Raw genomic sequence first — 15,734 nt, 5'->3', positions numbered from 1 at the left:
TGATGTGCTTTTTTAAGAATTAGAAAGCTGCACTTTCATCTCTTGTAACACAGTCTGAGAAATCACTGAGTCCCTTTATTATAAAGTTCAATTTTGGGCATTACCGTTTGCAATTGTTCTGATTCTTCTGGTACCAGTACCAGCTGGAGTCAGGTTTTCCCTTTTACTAGCAAGTGGCCCCATCTGCCCCAGCCTCACCTTCTGGCCCTCTTGCAGGCAGGGAAAAGTAACTGCTTTCTGAAAGGGCAACCAAGTAGTGTTGAGTTGGCCAAAAAGTTCATTTGGGTTTTTCCGTAAGATGTTATGGGAAAACCCAAATGAATTTTTTGGCCTGCCCACTACTTGGGCATTAGGCTTCATAGAGTGGCATAGATTAGTATATTTTCTCCTAGCTTTTATTTTGCTTTTTGGTTTTTCTTTTTGTCTTGGAATAGCACTTAACAAATGATTGAAAATGACTCACAAAAACACCTATTTGAATGGATCAAAAAATCACTGCTACTCTGTTGTGGTAAGAAAAAAAATACTTGACAAGAAGTCAAGATGCCACAATGTTAATCCTTATCTGCTATTAACAAATTGTGTGCCCACACAAGCATTTAACCCACTATTCTTTGGTGTCTTCACCTGACAAATGAGAAGGATGGACTGGTTCATGTCAGTAATCCCTCAGCCTGAACAGTCCATGATTTGAGTCTTCATGTCAGCTCTAAAATTTAAGCTTTGCTTGGAGATTTTGCAGCTTACAAGAGAAGGTCTGCCATCCTTTTTATGAATACTGACTTTAATTCCTTATTTGGGATCATTGCTCTTAGACAAATTAAAGTAGAAAAACTGAACCAAACAGTGGTATACTGCAGTTCCTATTGGATTGTTGTGTTTGAGCACCTGGGATTTTTCACCTTGGGGAGAAGCCTCAGATTTAACCTTCTAGAACCTGCCACTGTGGCTGCCTAGAGCAGGAGCCTGGGTTCTGAGCACCATCACTGGGGGGCTTTCTGGCTCTCCCCATAAGATGGAACTGGAGGTACAATGAGGCCCCTCATTCCGGAAGGAGCCCTGGGCTGCTCCCCCATGGGAACCAGGAATGGACTTAATGATGTCAAACCAGGAAGAGCTAGGTTTAAGTCACAAAGGAAAGAAACAAAACAAGGGATACCTCCAAGGGATGAATTTTGTATTTATAGATCTGAAACATGCAGGTGAAAACAAGGATTCAGAAAGAATCTGTAAACATATCAGAATTAGCCTGTGGCGGCATCATCGTGTTTTTAGAAGATGCCTTTGGTAAAAAGCTATGTGATATTGTGGGAGAGTCAGGAACAGGGAGATAGAAACTTCTGATTCTTGTCTTAGCTCTGCCACTGATAAGCTGTATAATTTTAGATCTTGCTCCTCCCTTCTCCAAACCTCATTTTCCTTATCTGTAAAAGAACCAGTTGGACTAGATGATTGCCATAGTCCCTTTTAGCTTCAGCCCTTTGGAATTACAAGCCAGTGGTCATTATCTTTAAGAAACTAGTTAACTCTGATTCTCAACACATAGAGTCAAAGAAGTTTTCCACTGTGCCAAGTTCAGTGACAAGCAAAGGAGTTCTCAAACTGGAGTCTACAGGTGAATAGATTAATAATAGATTAATCTATTAGTTATTGAGAAGCCTACTTCAGGAAAGAACAGCAATTCTCTGGACCGAGACAATTCCAGGAAAATTGAGCCTGGCCATACAGAGTTTCTGAGCTTTCAGTTGAGTCAACATCATTTGTTGCTGTTGTGGAGCCCCAAGAGCACTTCCTGGAAGTTTTCAGCCTCCAGCTGATGAAGAAAGCATTTTTAGGATATGTTCACCACCCCTTTCACCTGCAGACACATGTGGGCATGAAAACATCCATGGTAGTTCTACAAAAGTGATGAATGAAGGTCAGTATGGGTGGATGGAAATTGCTCACCTGGAATGAGATGGATACCTCCATTGCATGTGTCGAGCAGACTGGCCAGCTTATCTGGTCTAAGCCAGCAATGGGCTTAGACCCAGTGTCGCAGAACCAGACTAGGGACTTGACTGGCAGATTTTATGTGACTTTGACTGTAACAGTTTAGCTAGGCTGGGACCTCATTTTCTAGAATTCCCTTGAATTCTCTTACCCATTTGTTTCCAGGTTAGGCTTCACCACAAGAGAAATTGGCATGAGATTTAGAAAGTGGAAGTGACATAATAGTCTTTTTTTTTTTTTTTTAATGCTCTGAAAGTGTGTGTAGGGCAGGTGCTTTTACTGCTCATGCACATTGTTACCTAGTTGGCATGTGGCACAGCTGCCCCCATCTCCCCTTCTAGCTTCCCCAGATCTTGAGCCAGATGCATGTGTGATTCCCTGTGGAAGGGCTCCAGGTTTACCCTGAAGCTCGCCTGCATCTTCAGGATTGGGGATTGTGAGATGGGGCTCTTGTTTGTCCTCAGCTTCTTGCTGCTTCTCACCTGCACGACATGCTGATTTCAGGCCCAGCATCATACACAGACTCACGTAGACTGCCTGACTGGCTCTCTCCATTGCCTGAGGTCTAACCTATAGTGAATCCTTAGGCCTTTCACAGTGGTTCTGCTTCTCCAACCATGGATTCGGTCTTTCAGGTGTTCCCTAGGTCAGAGAAAGTCAAGCCAGATACCACTGGGGTAAATTCATCCCATGGTGATTGCCAGAACACAGTAACAGATATCTTGAGAAGTGGATCTTTGGCCAGAGCAGGTGGGCAGTGTCAGAGGTGTCTGCTAATGAAAAGGGTGTTGCCAGATTCAGGCAAAAATAAAGGAATCTGTGCTCACTACGTTGTAACTTTCCTCTCAGGCCTCTGATCATCTCTCTGCTTTTACTCCTCCAAAGCATACAGTTATGTGCTAGTTACTTATTGATGATAATCAAGTCACACAGTGTAACTGGAAAGCCTTATAATGGTTTTCAAACATCAGGACAGATCTCATAGCGCTAGGTGATAAAACCGTGGTCCCTGGGTTGGAGTTTTGTTACCTGTGGCTGGATCGTGCAGGCCACTTTGTCTCAACAGTTAATCATTTGTTCTTGTTGCTTTTGTTGTACAATAGAGGTATCCAGACCTGCTCACACAAAAGCCTTGGTTTCTGAGCATTCATTCTGAGCCTTTCACGTACGGTAGTTCATTAGTATTCGCTCATTTGTTTACTCCACAAATGGGTCTACTCTGGGTGCTGGCGTATAACTATGAACAAAGCTAAACAGTCCAACTCGTGGATGCTTACATGTTACTTAAAGAGACAGACATTTAACAACTGGTTATTTAACTGTAACTGTGGTAAGTCCAACAAGGGAGAAGTATGAGGCAGTAAGGGAGTGTCAACCAGCAGGTCTGACCTAGGGGTCAGGGAATAATAGACATTGACTGATCAGGGGGACTAGTAGAGCAGTGGGGAGACCTGGCCAGCAGTTCATCACTACTCATCCTGACATCCAGAGGTGGACACGGGACAAAGGTTGCTGGGTCATGGTTAACGTCCTAGCAACCACCAGGAAGACCAGATAAGTCTGAATAGCCTCTGCCCTTCCTACAACACACCCCTCAACCTCCAGGCATCAGATCAGCAGTCTAGCCCCTTCAGATGGTTGCTGCTGTCCTGTCTTCTGAGAGGACTAGGTGCCTTCAGCCTAATCTCCTGACACATGGCAAGAGAAGAGCGTTTCAGGACATCTCCATTTCCACAAGGAAATTACTGCCTGTTTAGCTGGAGAAGCAGTAGCTTCTTACATCAGAAGAGAAGAGAGGAAACCTCAGTGGAAAAATAAACTGCCATTTGAAATTCAATAAGAATTTTCTCAAATGTGGCTCTCCTTTTTAGAAAAAGTGGTAACTCGGCATTTCAGCTGACCCTCTACCTCTAGATTCTCCCATCCGCCCTCGTTCCTCCCCAGGTCTGACCAGAGTCATTCCTGCCAGCAAACGGCAGCAGCTGGCACATCTCTCAGCTGCCCATGGGGGATGGTGGTGATTTATTTCCCTCCTCCATGTAGTCTCCTCAGAGCTAGTCTGCAACTCCATGTTCCCTGGGCACACAAGGGAGGGGCTCCCTGCCTCCTTCCAGCTAAGCAGAGGTGGGGCAGGAGTGGGGGGCAGCAGGCAGTGGGGCGGTATGCACAGAGGACCTGTGAGCTTTGTGCTTCTATGAGCAGAGTGTGCGATTAAGCAGGTAGGTGCCTTTGGCTTTTTAACACTTCCGCAGTTAATTGCTCTGACTTTTTCCGCCTTTCTTCTGGCCTTGTGTTCCTAAGATGTAATCTAATAGCTTTTTTTTTTTTTAATGGCTGGCACCTCAAAGACCACTTTTTGCATGTTGACTAGACTTAGAATGTTTTGGGGTTTTTGCTCCTCTGAATCCAGGAATACGGAAAGATAAATGCTTTCTCTCTCTGCTTTTAATTTTTTGTTTGTTTGTTTAACTGTTCACCCCCTAGGCCTCCCAGTAACACTGGATACAGGAAACAATACATTGGCAGTGGAAAACAAGCCAAACCGGTTGTAGTTTTAGATCCTGTTTCCACACACGAACCTCAAACCAAAGACCAGGTCGCTGAGAAAGATCCAGCTCAACACAAGGATGATGAAGGTGAAACTAAACCAGGATACAAACAGAGAGTGAGAGACTCCAGCAGCTCCAACTGCTGATCTGTAAACCGAAGGCTGGCACGTGCGGAAGTCCTTTTGTAACGAGCACATGATTAGTTTTGGTGTATTGGCAAGGGCTATAGACACTGTTCTTGTCACTGTATTCAGAATATAGGTTCTTTTCTGATGTCACTTTTGTAAGTAGTTCACCTATAAATATAAGTAAGCTATTTAGCAAAATACCCATTCTTGGTAGCTTTTTTTAATGTTTATAGGGATAAGATTTTTTTCTAATTACTGTATTAAATGTGACTTCTTTTAGAAGATAACAAAAAATTCAGATGTTATCTTCTTAGGTAATGTGCATACCGCTAATCAAATGTAATGATGAAAGGTTGCAGCACTTGTGTATAATTGGATAAACAGAACTGACTAGCTTAAAAAGGTGATTTTAAAAAAACCCAGAGAAGCTTCTGTTTTGCGTATCTGATCCTTTTTTTTTTTTTTTGGATGGAGAAACTTCAGTAGCATGGAAATTGTTAGGCACTGTGGTATACAAATTACTTTCTAGGATATACTGAGATAAGCTTAAATTTTAGGAGCTGATGTCAAGCTAGCAGTCTCATACTCAGTGTTAATTACACACATTATTAACTATGGGATGATTGTGTCCAAAGCCTCCCAAAGACTTTGGAGGGAATGCTCTAGTGGCCTGAATGCAGAATTGAGGTGAAGTCCAAAGCTTGAATTTAATAGAGTATTATCTTGGTAAACGGTGTGTTCAGTGCTATGGGTCAATTGTGTTTTCTCATGTACTCATGTGGCACAAGTACCATATTTTATCCCAGTTCTTACGTACAGTGAAGATAAGCGACAAGCATACAGTTTCATGCTTCACTGCTGTTTTACATTACACAAGTTTGTTGTTTTGTTTTGTTTTTAAACAAATTAGGTGATAGTCTCTAAAAATACAATGTTTCAGTCTACCACAGCGAATAAAGAAATGTAATCAGGGATTAAAAAAAAAAGACTTATGCAGCTTTTCAAAGTTGATTGTTTCAAAATTGGTGTTTATTTAAAATAAGTGGTAATGTACTTGAATGCATTTTCTTATGACAATGATTCAGTAAGGGTAATTTTACTATTAAAGAAAGTGAAAGGTTTCGTTTTGTTAGCATAGCTCAGCATGAAGCTGTCAGGTGTTACTCACCTAAGGGCGGAAGAAAATGATAGTAATAATTGCAGTAGTTGTATTTTATTTTTGCACGTATGCTGAACATAGGCTTGAAAAGGTGGTTAGGCAAGTAAATGTACTTCCTAAATTTGGAGATAATTATCCTTCTGTAGGTTCGTTATGCTTGGCTGTTTCCATGTTTCTTCCAGTGATGTTTTTACAGTTGCTTATCAGTTTACTCATAGGGAATTAAAATGTAATGCTTTTCAACTGTGACTTCCCCTGATTGAACAATACTGCTGTATGATATACAAATTACAAATGGCATTAATTCACTGAAATAAGGTCTGTTATGCTGTGATTTGAACTCTCCTCAGCACATTTATTAAAAAGCACCAATAGTTTCCCACTAAAGGTCACTTGTGGTTATTGATATTTTTGGTTTAGTTCCCCAAACTTGACATCCTTTAATAAAAAAATTGTGTAAGACTTGATAAGTTTAGTAATTTTTAATAATCCACAAAATGATTTCTTTTGAGGAATTTTATGCTACGTTTCTTCCTGCTTTCCCCATCCCTGTGTATATTGTCTGCTGGCATGTGTCTTAAAGGTATTTGGAAATACAAAATTCTGTTACATTTGTAATTCCATCTCTCATCACACACCCTTTCCAGGGTAAAGAGTCAGTCATCTGGTGAAATGTGTTAGCTGGACCAGGCAACATTTAGTCACTGGTATTCTGAAAGGGTTCTTACTTTTTTCTGAGCTGCTTATTCCTTCACCATGATCACAAAGTATTTAAAATTACTTTGATAAAATTATTTCTAGTACCTTTTTGTAGCTGAGCTAGTCTCATATAAACTCACCTCCATTGGTTTCAGCAGTTGGCCATTCCTGTGGAAATAACTGTGGCGTTAACAGGGCTAAAACCATGCAACCTTGATTGGCCTGAGTGAAAACAATGGACGTTGCGGCTCTGACTCTGTGTGTTAGTAGCTTCAGTCGTGTCTGACTCTTTGCAACCCCTGTGGACTGTAGCCTGCCAGGCTCCTCTGTCCATGAGATTTCCCAGGCAAGAATAATGAAGTTGGTTGCCATTTCCTTCTCCAGAGGATCTTCCCAACCCAGAGATCAAACCTGGGTCTTCCACATTGCAGGCAGATTCTACTACTCACCAGTTATTCCTCCTTCCTTACCTTTTTTGTTAACAGTAAAATGTCTATTAGAAATAGAGTAAGGCAGGTAAAGATTACTGTTAATTATCCTTCCACGCCATTTTTAGGATATTTGTCAGGTAAATGATAGTCTGTTTCACAGAATGTTAAAAGCAAGGCTTGGATGATTTTTATAAATGCACACCATACATGTTTAGGGGCTTCCCTGGTGGCTGGATGGTAAAAAATCTGCCTGCAATGCATGAGACACAGGTTTGATCCCTGGGTTGGGAAGATCTCCTGGAGAAGAGACTGGCAACCCACTCCAATACATATTTAATCATTTCATCACGGAATGGCTTCAGCTTATGTGGCAATAAGTTGTGGAGAATGGATAAGCATCTCTCATCATCATTGACCTTAGTATGGTCATCAAGCAGCCCTTACTTAAGGACTGGATTTGAAGTTTCCTCCAAGCACTAACATTCCCCAGTCCCCCTGCCATTTCTAATAAAGGGTATGATGAGTTTCTTTCATCTCATATGTAATATCTTCAGTTCAGTCATTCAGTCGGGTCCGACTCTTTGCGACCCCATAAACTGCAGCACACCAGGCCTCCCTGGCTTATCACCAACTCCCGGAGTTCACCCAAACTCATGTCCATTGGGTCCATGATACGGTTTATATCTATTACATGTCCTGTAACGTGTGTAGAGAGAGAAAATATATAAATAGAAACAGTGCTTATCACTCTCAGAAACTTAAAGTGCTAATGTCCATTTGGTGACCCCAGGCCTCAAGTGAGGTCAAGGAGAATAGGCAGTGCTCAGCACTAAAATTAGTGTTGACTTGGTTGAGGTAATAAGTCACCTCTTTGGTTAATTTTTAATTATTCAGTTACTAAGTTGTACATTTTGTTGTGGCTTCATTCGGTTATAATTTGTATCACAGTTTCAGGGCATACTCTCACGTGACCGCCCATATTTCCTGTGTGTGTGTGTGTATGTGTGTGTGGGTACATTGTTTATTGCTAAGAATCAGGAAAGGCAACCACAATCGCACAGTGTGACACAGCTCTTAATTTCAGAGTGATACCAACCAACCCTCCTGCCTTGGGCTTTGAACGAACCTGCCACGGAGCCTACTTTAAGTCACTGCTTTGAGAGTAAGGCCTTGGCTCTGCCATAAGATCATTACATCTCCCTGTTAGCACTCTCTTCAACGGAGAGGTCCTCGGCGTGCTTAGAAAAACTTAGAGAATACACCAGAAATCTAAACTTAGCCAACTTTCTCACAGGTCAGTACGTAGCAGTTTATGTAATTTGGGGAAAAAACATGGTAACTGAACAGAGAATTTAAATCATATAAAGCCACTGGATGTTATTATATTACAGGTCAGTGTTTGAACATGGTTGGTTTTGACTCTCCTCGATCACCCCAATACCAGCTTTCAAAAAAGACAATCTATATGTTGCATCGTTTTTAATCACCTACTAGGTGCTATAATAAAAATAATTATGCATTTAATGGCTTTAAAAGTATTTATTCATTCATCAAATGAATAAACTCAGTGTTTACTGAATTTATACTCATTTATTTTATCATTTATACTCATTCCAAAAAGGCTCTAAGGAGATTCCCCAGAGATATAAATGATAGATGAAAAATTAAAATTTAGAAAGAGGTGGGAATCAGAGAAAAGGGATTTGAGGGTAGGAAAGTTAGAGGAAGCTGTTTGGCTCTTAAAAAAATATGTGAAACTCATAGTTTTGCACGAGGTTGGCTATAAAACTGTGTGTGTGCTTTATAGCATGGATATTTAAGATAAAAAGAGAAGATGTATACCTTTTCCTGGCAGAGAAGGCTCCCAGTGTAAAAGATGTTTATTTTTAGAGATGTTCTGACTAGTAAAGTATGGGGTGTTTGAACTGAGTGTGGAGTTGGTGGCAAAAATATTGGACTGTTCTACTGGGTCATGACCCCTCCCCCTCAAATGGACATATACAAACATGTGCAAGACAGTTTTTCCATGAACCAGAGCATGAACAGGTACAAACAGGATCCCCACAGAAATGTGACAGCTGGAAGACAGGTTCACAGGTATAATTTCAGGCAAAATACTATCTCTGTCTTTCACCAAACAGTAAACGTAAAGGAAGAAAAAGCACACAAGTTAGTGAAGTTTTTGGAGCAAAAGCAAAATGAAGATATCCTCCAGGTCTATCAGTCTAACAGTCTGAGTGGTGTGGCTGTCAGCTGGGGTGCGTGCAACCCCGGTGGGAAGATGCTCAAAGTTTGGCGAGTTCCTCCGCAACTTCTGTGGGGAAGATGGGCTCAGGGACCTTGTGCAGCTCACCAGCCTTTTCAGCTTCCTCATTCCAGGAGAAAAATGTGTGTTCTTCATTGAAGCCTATTAAAAAATGACAACAATAAAGTTTACTAATTCAGTGGCTGATTTCTTTTTTTCTTTTTTCTTTTTTTTTTTTTGGCTATGTGACATGTGGGATCTTAGTTCCCTGACCAGGGATCAGACCCATGCTCCCTGCATTGGAAGCATAGGGTCTTAACCAGTGGACCAGCAGGGAAGCCCCTGGTTCCAGTTTTTATGTTTATTACAGGATTTAAAGGAGACCAGCTTCAGAACTGTCCAGAGATGTCACACCACCATTAGAAAGGATTCTAGAACTGCCAAAGAGTGGGCCTGTCATTGGTTATACGTTAGCTGCAATACACTTGTTTTGTTCAGTCTGCATTGTATCCTTAGACAACATTCTGGAACGTCTGGTATACAGCGGACTTTGGGCAGAGGCTGAGCACCATAGGATAAGAGGAAGATGAACTGGAGGGAAGGCCAGTGCTCTCTGCATGAGACAAACCGTTGCCAACTAACTATTCCAAGATCAGCCTCTGTCAGCTTAGACTGTTGCACTCAGGTCCCCGTAGGCAAGAACAGTGTTTTAACGGCTGAGCTTTTGCCAAGATTTCCTACGCAACCTCTCAGTGGAGTGGTTTGCTTTTCCAGTTTTTTTGGTCCCCCTTCACATGTATTGACCACTGCCAATGTCAGCAAAATCCTCATTAATCTGTTAATCCATTCCGGAATGCTCAGAGGCCGGCACTGTCACCAGGGAGGAGCTGGGCCCCCGGTCACTAGAGTCCTTTTTGATGCCCCGAAGCAGCTGTTACCCTTGTGGCGAAGTCTGGTTGGAAATGTGATCAGTCATTTAGGGAATCTAAAGCTTCCATGAGTCAGGATGACAAAAATTAATCAGACAGTAAGTAGGAGCCATATAATTTTACCCATTTGAAAAAAAAAGCCCTCATGTTACACACTAAATAATACGAACTTTTGACTGCCCTTACATGACTGAAACATAGTCTCCCCATTATATCTTTTTTTTTTTCTATAAATCTTAAGATGTGTGTCAAGGTCATTACATATGTTACATGTGACAAATTTATAGTTTCTATTGGTCCCTGAAAAAAGTGCCTGTATTGAGTAGGACTTCCTTGCTTGTCCACAATACTTTCTGTAATATATCTCATTCAAGAGTTACATTTATGGCAGTGGCCGGCCCCCAACCTTTTTGACACCAGGGACTTGTTTCATGGAAGACAGTTTTTCCACGAACCAGGGGAGGGTGGTGAGGGGATGGATGGCTTTGGGATGATTCAAGTGCGTTAGATTTATTGTGCACTTTGTTATTAATTACATCAGATCCACCTTAGATCATCAGACATTAGATCCCGCAAGTTGGGGATCCCTGATTTATGGTAACAAGTACGTCAGCACTACTTAAATAACATCCTTTTTTGCAGTCTGTCAATTCCATTTTAAAATGCAAATAGTTTTAGAATTTTGCAAAGACAAGTATTGGTCTCTTTAAACGTCTTTGCATGCTTTCTTTTAGCTATCACAGTAATACATAAAGAGTAAAAATGCATATTGGGGGTTTTCTCTCCAGGTAGCTGGTACATAAGCTGCTTCTATCCATGCAGATTTACAAAGTTTGATGTCATAAATGACTGGTTCATTTCTCTTGAGACTGTAGTCTTTCCAAGGTAGATTAAATTAACATGCTGTCTACTTAAGTACGACAAATTGTTGCCAAGAACCACCAGGGAAACATCTGTCTTTAACTTTCTTGGGCTGTGCAGAGAAACCTTAAGTATAATTTGAACCATAACAAAAGGTAGGCTTGGAAATTCCAATCAATTAAGTCTATTGAAAAGCATCACACAGCCTATTCATCAAAAAAAAAAAAAAAAAAAGGGCGAGAGTTTTAAACATTCAGGTAAATAGATAATCCATTAAGAAAACAATGCACATTGTGGCAAATGCCATCCTGGTTTTGTCAGCACTTATTTATAGTCTTTGGATTCCCCTGCCCGCCTGCTGAGAGACTTCTATTCCTCCCTCTCCCAATCTTTGTTCTCTTATTCATGGCTAAAGGAAAACAAAGCAGAAAGCAGCACATACCCAGTGTTCCATTCTGGCCAAGTTCTTCCTCTATAGTAAAGAGGCGGTTGTACTTGGTCACCCGTTCGCCACGAGAAAGACCTCCCAACTTGATAAACCGGACACCAAGTCCAACAGCCTAAAGGGATGAGGAACAGCTTATTTTAAGTGAAGTCATGTTTCGCTAAACTAAACTCGTTAGGGAGGAGGGACCCACACACTGCTGCTGTGTGTTTTGGTTTTACTCTCTTAAGTCAGTTTCTCATCTTATAAGTGTAAAGTGGCCTGCTTACAAGCCGAGAAGACTCAGGGGTACAGAGATAGTGTGACTGTACATCAGATGCTATCCTAGTCATGTGAGCATCTGACTTTTATATAAGAACACTCTGGCATTTATCACTTCATTTTAGGAGGTAAGATTGCTAGTGCACAGCCCAGTCATTTAAGTCTGCTCATCATTTTCCCAGGACTTCAATTTTTCTTGTTTTTAAAAGTTCAAAGATTAGCTCTTTGCAAAAGGCAGCTGTCTGGGAGGAAGCAAATCTTTCATAAAAGGTTACATGACTTTGTCTGCCAAAGTCCACCACTCTGAAACACCATTTCATGATAAAAGCAGTGTTTTGGCAATTCTGCAATGGACCAGTTTTTAGCACTTACCAAATCGACAAGGCTGTCATCAGACGATTCTCCTTCTGTGCTTCCAAAGACGGCAATGAGCTTCTTACCTGTAAGCAGAGGAATTCGTTTCATTTTAGATGGTATGAATCTAATCAACAGATACAAGCCTCCAGAATAAAACTTTAAAGTCTGCCAGAGGTTTAAAACTGCGAAGAGTCAATTCGTTGACCATCTGAGAATTCTAACCCGTATATTTGCATTTCTAGTACCCTGATTATATCTGTGTAGATAATGAACACTAAATGAATGCTATGTTTCATCAAATCTAAGATACCCTCGATTGTAAGAGGCGCCATTATTAACCACTAAAGAGGAAAAATGCTCAAGTTAGATTGACACATTTCTCAGACCACAGCTGTAAGACACAATCATCCATGTTCAATGTAGAAAAATGTGCATCTTAGAGTCAAAATACAAGTAAGTACAAGGGCATCATATGCCTAAATAACAGATTTCACAATTCATGTAAAATTTTGTTCAAAGGAAAACTGTCTTTCTGAATGTTGACTTATTAGAAGAGCAGTGTTAATAGTACTTAATCAATCACGTTTAAAGATCTCAAAACCCCTTAAAATTTGCCAAAGCCTACAAAGACTGCAATCCAGAGTTCTTCCTGTGGTGACAGTGTTGTGTCTTACAGGCAGGAGTCACGGCAGTGATCTGGCATGGGACAGAATGTCTGCCAAGTGCCAGGCCCAGGAAGAAAGGCCAGGCCGGGGGCGTCTCTCCCACCACCTGCAAGCCACTCTGCTGGGTCCTAGACCGGGGCAGGCTGCAGGCGAAGGGACCACAGGCATTTCATTCCATCTCTGCATCCAGCCCAGGCCCCTGGCTCCCAGTCTCCATCTGAGTCTCGCACCAGCTCTGAGACTAGCCTTCTGCTTAGTTCCTGAGATCCACTGACGATACTCATGTTTCAGGCCCTGTGCATAAGTGAACAAGACTCCCAAGAACACCCTGGAAAAGGAGGCAACAAGAAGATGAGACAGTTGGATGGCATCATCAACTCAATGGACATGAGTTTGATGTCCGGGAGATAGTGGATGACAGGGAAGCCTAGGCTCGCAAAGAGTCAGACCCAACTGAACAAATTGTGGCCAGTTACTACAGTTGAAAATATGGGATGAGAAAGATTCAGAGTAGCCAGTGAGGGGTGGGGAAAATTAGGAAAAGGCATCTACATCTGAAGAGGTTTCATTTAGGTCAAGAAGATCTGAAGGATCAGAACTAGTTAGCCAACTAAATGGTACAGGGCAAAGCATTCTAGGCTGAAGGAAAAGCATGTTCAAAGACTTGTAGGTCATAAAGAGCTTGAAACTCTTGAGGAACTAAAAAAAAGCCTGTGTGGGCTAATGATTGAAAAAAAAAGAATCAGTGTGGTGTCCTGTGAAGCTGAGAGAACAGCAGCCTCAGCCATGTGTTTGTGGTAGCCCTCCCTGAAAGGGGTGACCTCCTGGGTGGGGCTGTTCTTAGAACATTATGAACTGAATCAGTAGTAAGGTACATTTTGCTATTTAGCACCAAATCACTCACAAAGAGCTGGGGTGTTTTTTTCTTCCAAGATGGACTCCATGCTTTTTAGTGCCTGATTCACTGTGTGTTTAAGTTCATAATGAGTCTTTCAGATCTGTATTTCTACTCACCGTCAATGAGATTGGTTATTTCCACCAAGTCCGACATCGTAGTTTGGTTTGTGTGTTTTATGATCAGCCCGCTGTATTTGAGGATGCTGATGTTGCCCTCCTCTAGCAGTTTAGAGATGCTTTTGGACGCGGTGCCTGCAATTATGTAACACCTGGAACCAAGAGCATTATAGATGCTGTCCCACTGTTCAGAGTCCTGGATGGATATTTAAGAATTGGTCATTACAGTGAATGGAGCATCATCACAAAACAACAGGAATCATAGACAATCAAAGTTAGACACCTTTCTGAGATATACAAGCTAGGGGTTTAGGGGGAGTTTTTTGTTTTTTGCATTTTTCAGCTGAATGCTGCTTGTACCACAGCCACACAAGTTAATAGGCTTTGTGGAATAGAAACCTAAAGTGATGAAATTTGAGCTTAAAGATCTAGTGAATAAAATGTTAATACACATTAAATGCTTTTCTCCACGTTGATTCTGACATCCTTCAAGCACAGGCTTTTCCCACCCACTGTGTTATCCACGATGCTGCTAAACACTGGCTGCTTGGAGGATGTTAATGTTATCTCTGGTAAAAAGACAATGGAAAGAAATGAGCCTGTAGGGCTGTAGACCCTCATTCCCAACACCCTTATTTTTAATTGGTGAGACCAAATGAAGTGAAATGCTCATTTAAACAGTAATATACAGTCTTCCCAGCTGTTGTACTAGAGTTCCACCTGTCCCATTAGGACAGACAATACAGGTGCATCTTATCACATTAAAAAAGAGCTGTGGCCAGAGCCTGGGGACAAGCCGCAGAAGATAACGTCTGGTGGGATGCAAGATCTGGGCTCAGTATCTTCCACAAGCACTGGGATGTAGCCCAGGCTGTGAAAGGAAATATGGGAATAAGAGAGCCTGGGGCTCCAGTAAGATCCAGCTCTCTTTCTGTCCCTCAAATTTTAATAGCTGAGTTATCTCAAAGAGGATATCTGCTCACTATATCTAATGGCTCTCAAGTTCATAAAATCAAGAATGTAAGTTTTGAAGTTTAAGTGGGTTAGGAAGAGAGATAGTTATAGGCACATAGACAGTCCTTGTTGGATGCATTAGTGTGAACAGGTCAGAAAACCTCAATATCTCAAATCTTTTAAAGAATATGTTTTTTTTTAAACTTCTATACATGTGTAGTAACTGAATTTAGGTTAAAAAACATTTGGCCTAGTTGAAGTTCTGTTTCTATGAGCACTTGGAAATGATGTGTGATTAACCTATTGAAGCACCAGCCAGCACAGCAGGCTCATCTGCCATCACTTAGGCTGCTGGTAAACACACAGGTACTCTGAAGTGCTGGGGGATACATGTTTTATTCCGTAGATGGGCACACTCCTAGGTAATTCTGTTTCTGCTAGTCATTTGCCCGGTAAGGGCCTTTTCTCATAAATGCCCAAATAAAATATCCCAGCCCAAATTACATTTCAAATATACAGATTGAAAAGAATGAGACTTTATTCTGTTTTATTATGAAATTCAAGGTGAATCCCGTTACCTCCTTCCTGAAAGGATCAATTAAGGCAATAATTGAAGGGAACTTGTTGATCAGATCCACATACAGGTCAACCATCTCAGCTGCATTTTTGTAGGTCCCCATCATCACTTCATACTTTCCTTTACTCTGATAAGTGTAAAGAAGATATTAAAATAAAGGCTGAATGATGAGTTCTTCCAACATTAAAGATGCAATTCAACTTCTTTCATTCATTTCATATAAAAGACTGCGGGTTATTTTCAGGCCACCCTCACACGAGAAATCTGTGCCTTTTACTTTAAATATCTGTTAAATATCAACCTGAGAAAATCAAGTCCGCGTTTCTCTGGATGCCCCCTACAGCTCTTCCTGCGGACTTCAGATGAAACCTTCTGCACAAAACAACTGCCTGCAGAGTAGGAGAGGAGTAATTCCTTACTTCAGTTTTAGGATGTGATGCCAGATACCTGGCTGCTTGGAAGACGGGC

At 41.4% G+C, this 15,734-nt stretch overlaps 2 protein-coding genes across 9 annotated transcripts in view; one reads left to right on the top strand and one right to left on the bottom strand.

Moving 5' to 3' along the window:
* The window catches only part of SHTN1 (shootin 1), a 110,537-nt gene extending 104,247 nt beyond the window's left edge, over positions 1 to 6,290 (top strand). For 2 of the 4 annotated variants that reach the window (XM_044935096.1, XM_006071689.3), the window contains one exon: positions 4,477 to 6,290. In XM_044935096.1, the coding sequence (XP_044791031.1) occupies positions 4,477 to 4,687 (211 nt within the window). In that variant the 3' untranslated portion in view covers positions 4,688 to 6,290. The remainder of the gene's footprint in view (positions 1 to 4,476) is intronic. The other 2 variants (XM_044935097.1, XM_006071691.3) reach the window with 1 other exon arrangement.
* Positions 6,291 to 8,485: 2,195 nt separating this feature from the next.
* ENO4 (enolase 4) overlaps positions 8,486 to 15,734 on the bottom strand; it is a 29,028-nt gene continuing 21,779 nt past the window's right edge. For 4 of the 5 annotated variants that reach the window (XM_044935093.1, XM_044935094.1, XM_006071685.3 and 1 more), the window contains 5 exons: positions 15,268 to 15,393; positions 13,736 to 13,931; positions 12,072 to 12,139; positions 11,436 to 11,553; positions 8,486 to 9,365 (listed from right to left, as the gene is read on the bottom strand). In XM_044935093.1, the coding sequence (XP_044791028.1) occupies positions 9,244 to 9,365; positions 11,436 to 11,553; positions 12,072 to 12,139; positions 13,736 to 13,931; positions 15,268 to 15,393 (630 nt within the window). In that variant the 3' untranslated portion in view covers positions 8,486 to 9,243. Of the gene's footprint in view, positions 9,366 to 11,435; positions 11,554 to 12,071; positions 12,140 to 13,735; positions 13,932 to 15,267; positions 15,394 to 15,734 lie in introns of those variants that run through there. The other variant, XR_006547963.1, reaches the window with a different exon arrangement.

The sequence above is a fragment of the Bubalus bubalis genome, chromosome 23 (genome assembly GCF_019923935.1).
Source record: "Bubalus bubalis isolate 160015118507 breed Murrah chromosome 23, NDDB_SH_1, whole genome shotgun sequence".
NCBI classification, from domain to species: domain Eukaryota; kingdom Metazoa; phylum Chordata; class Mammalia; order Artiodactyla; family Bovidae; genus Bubalus; species Bubalus bubalis.
The sequence above is the reverse complement of the archived record's forward strand: the minus strand, read 5'-3'. Positions and strand labels throughout refer to the sequence as shown.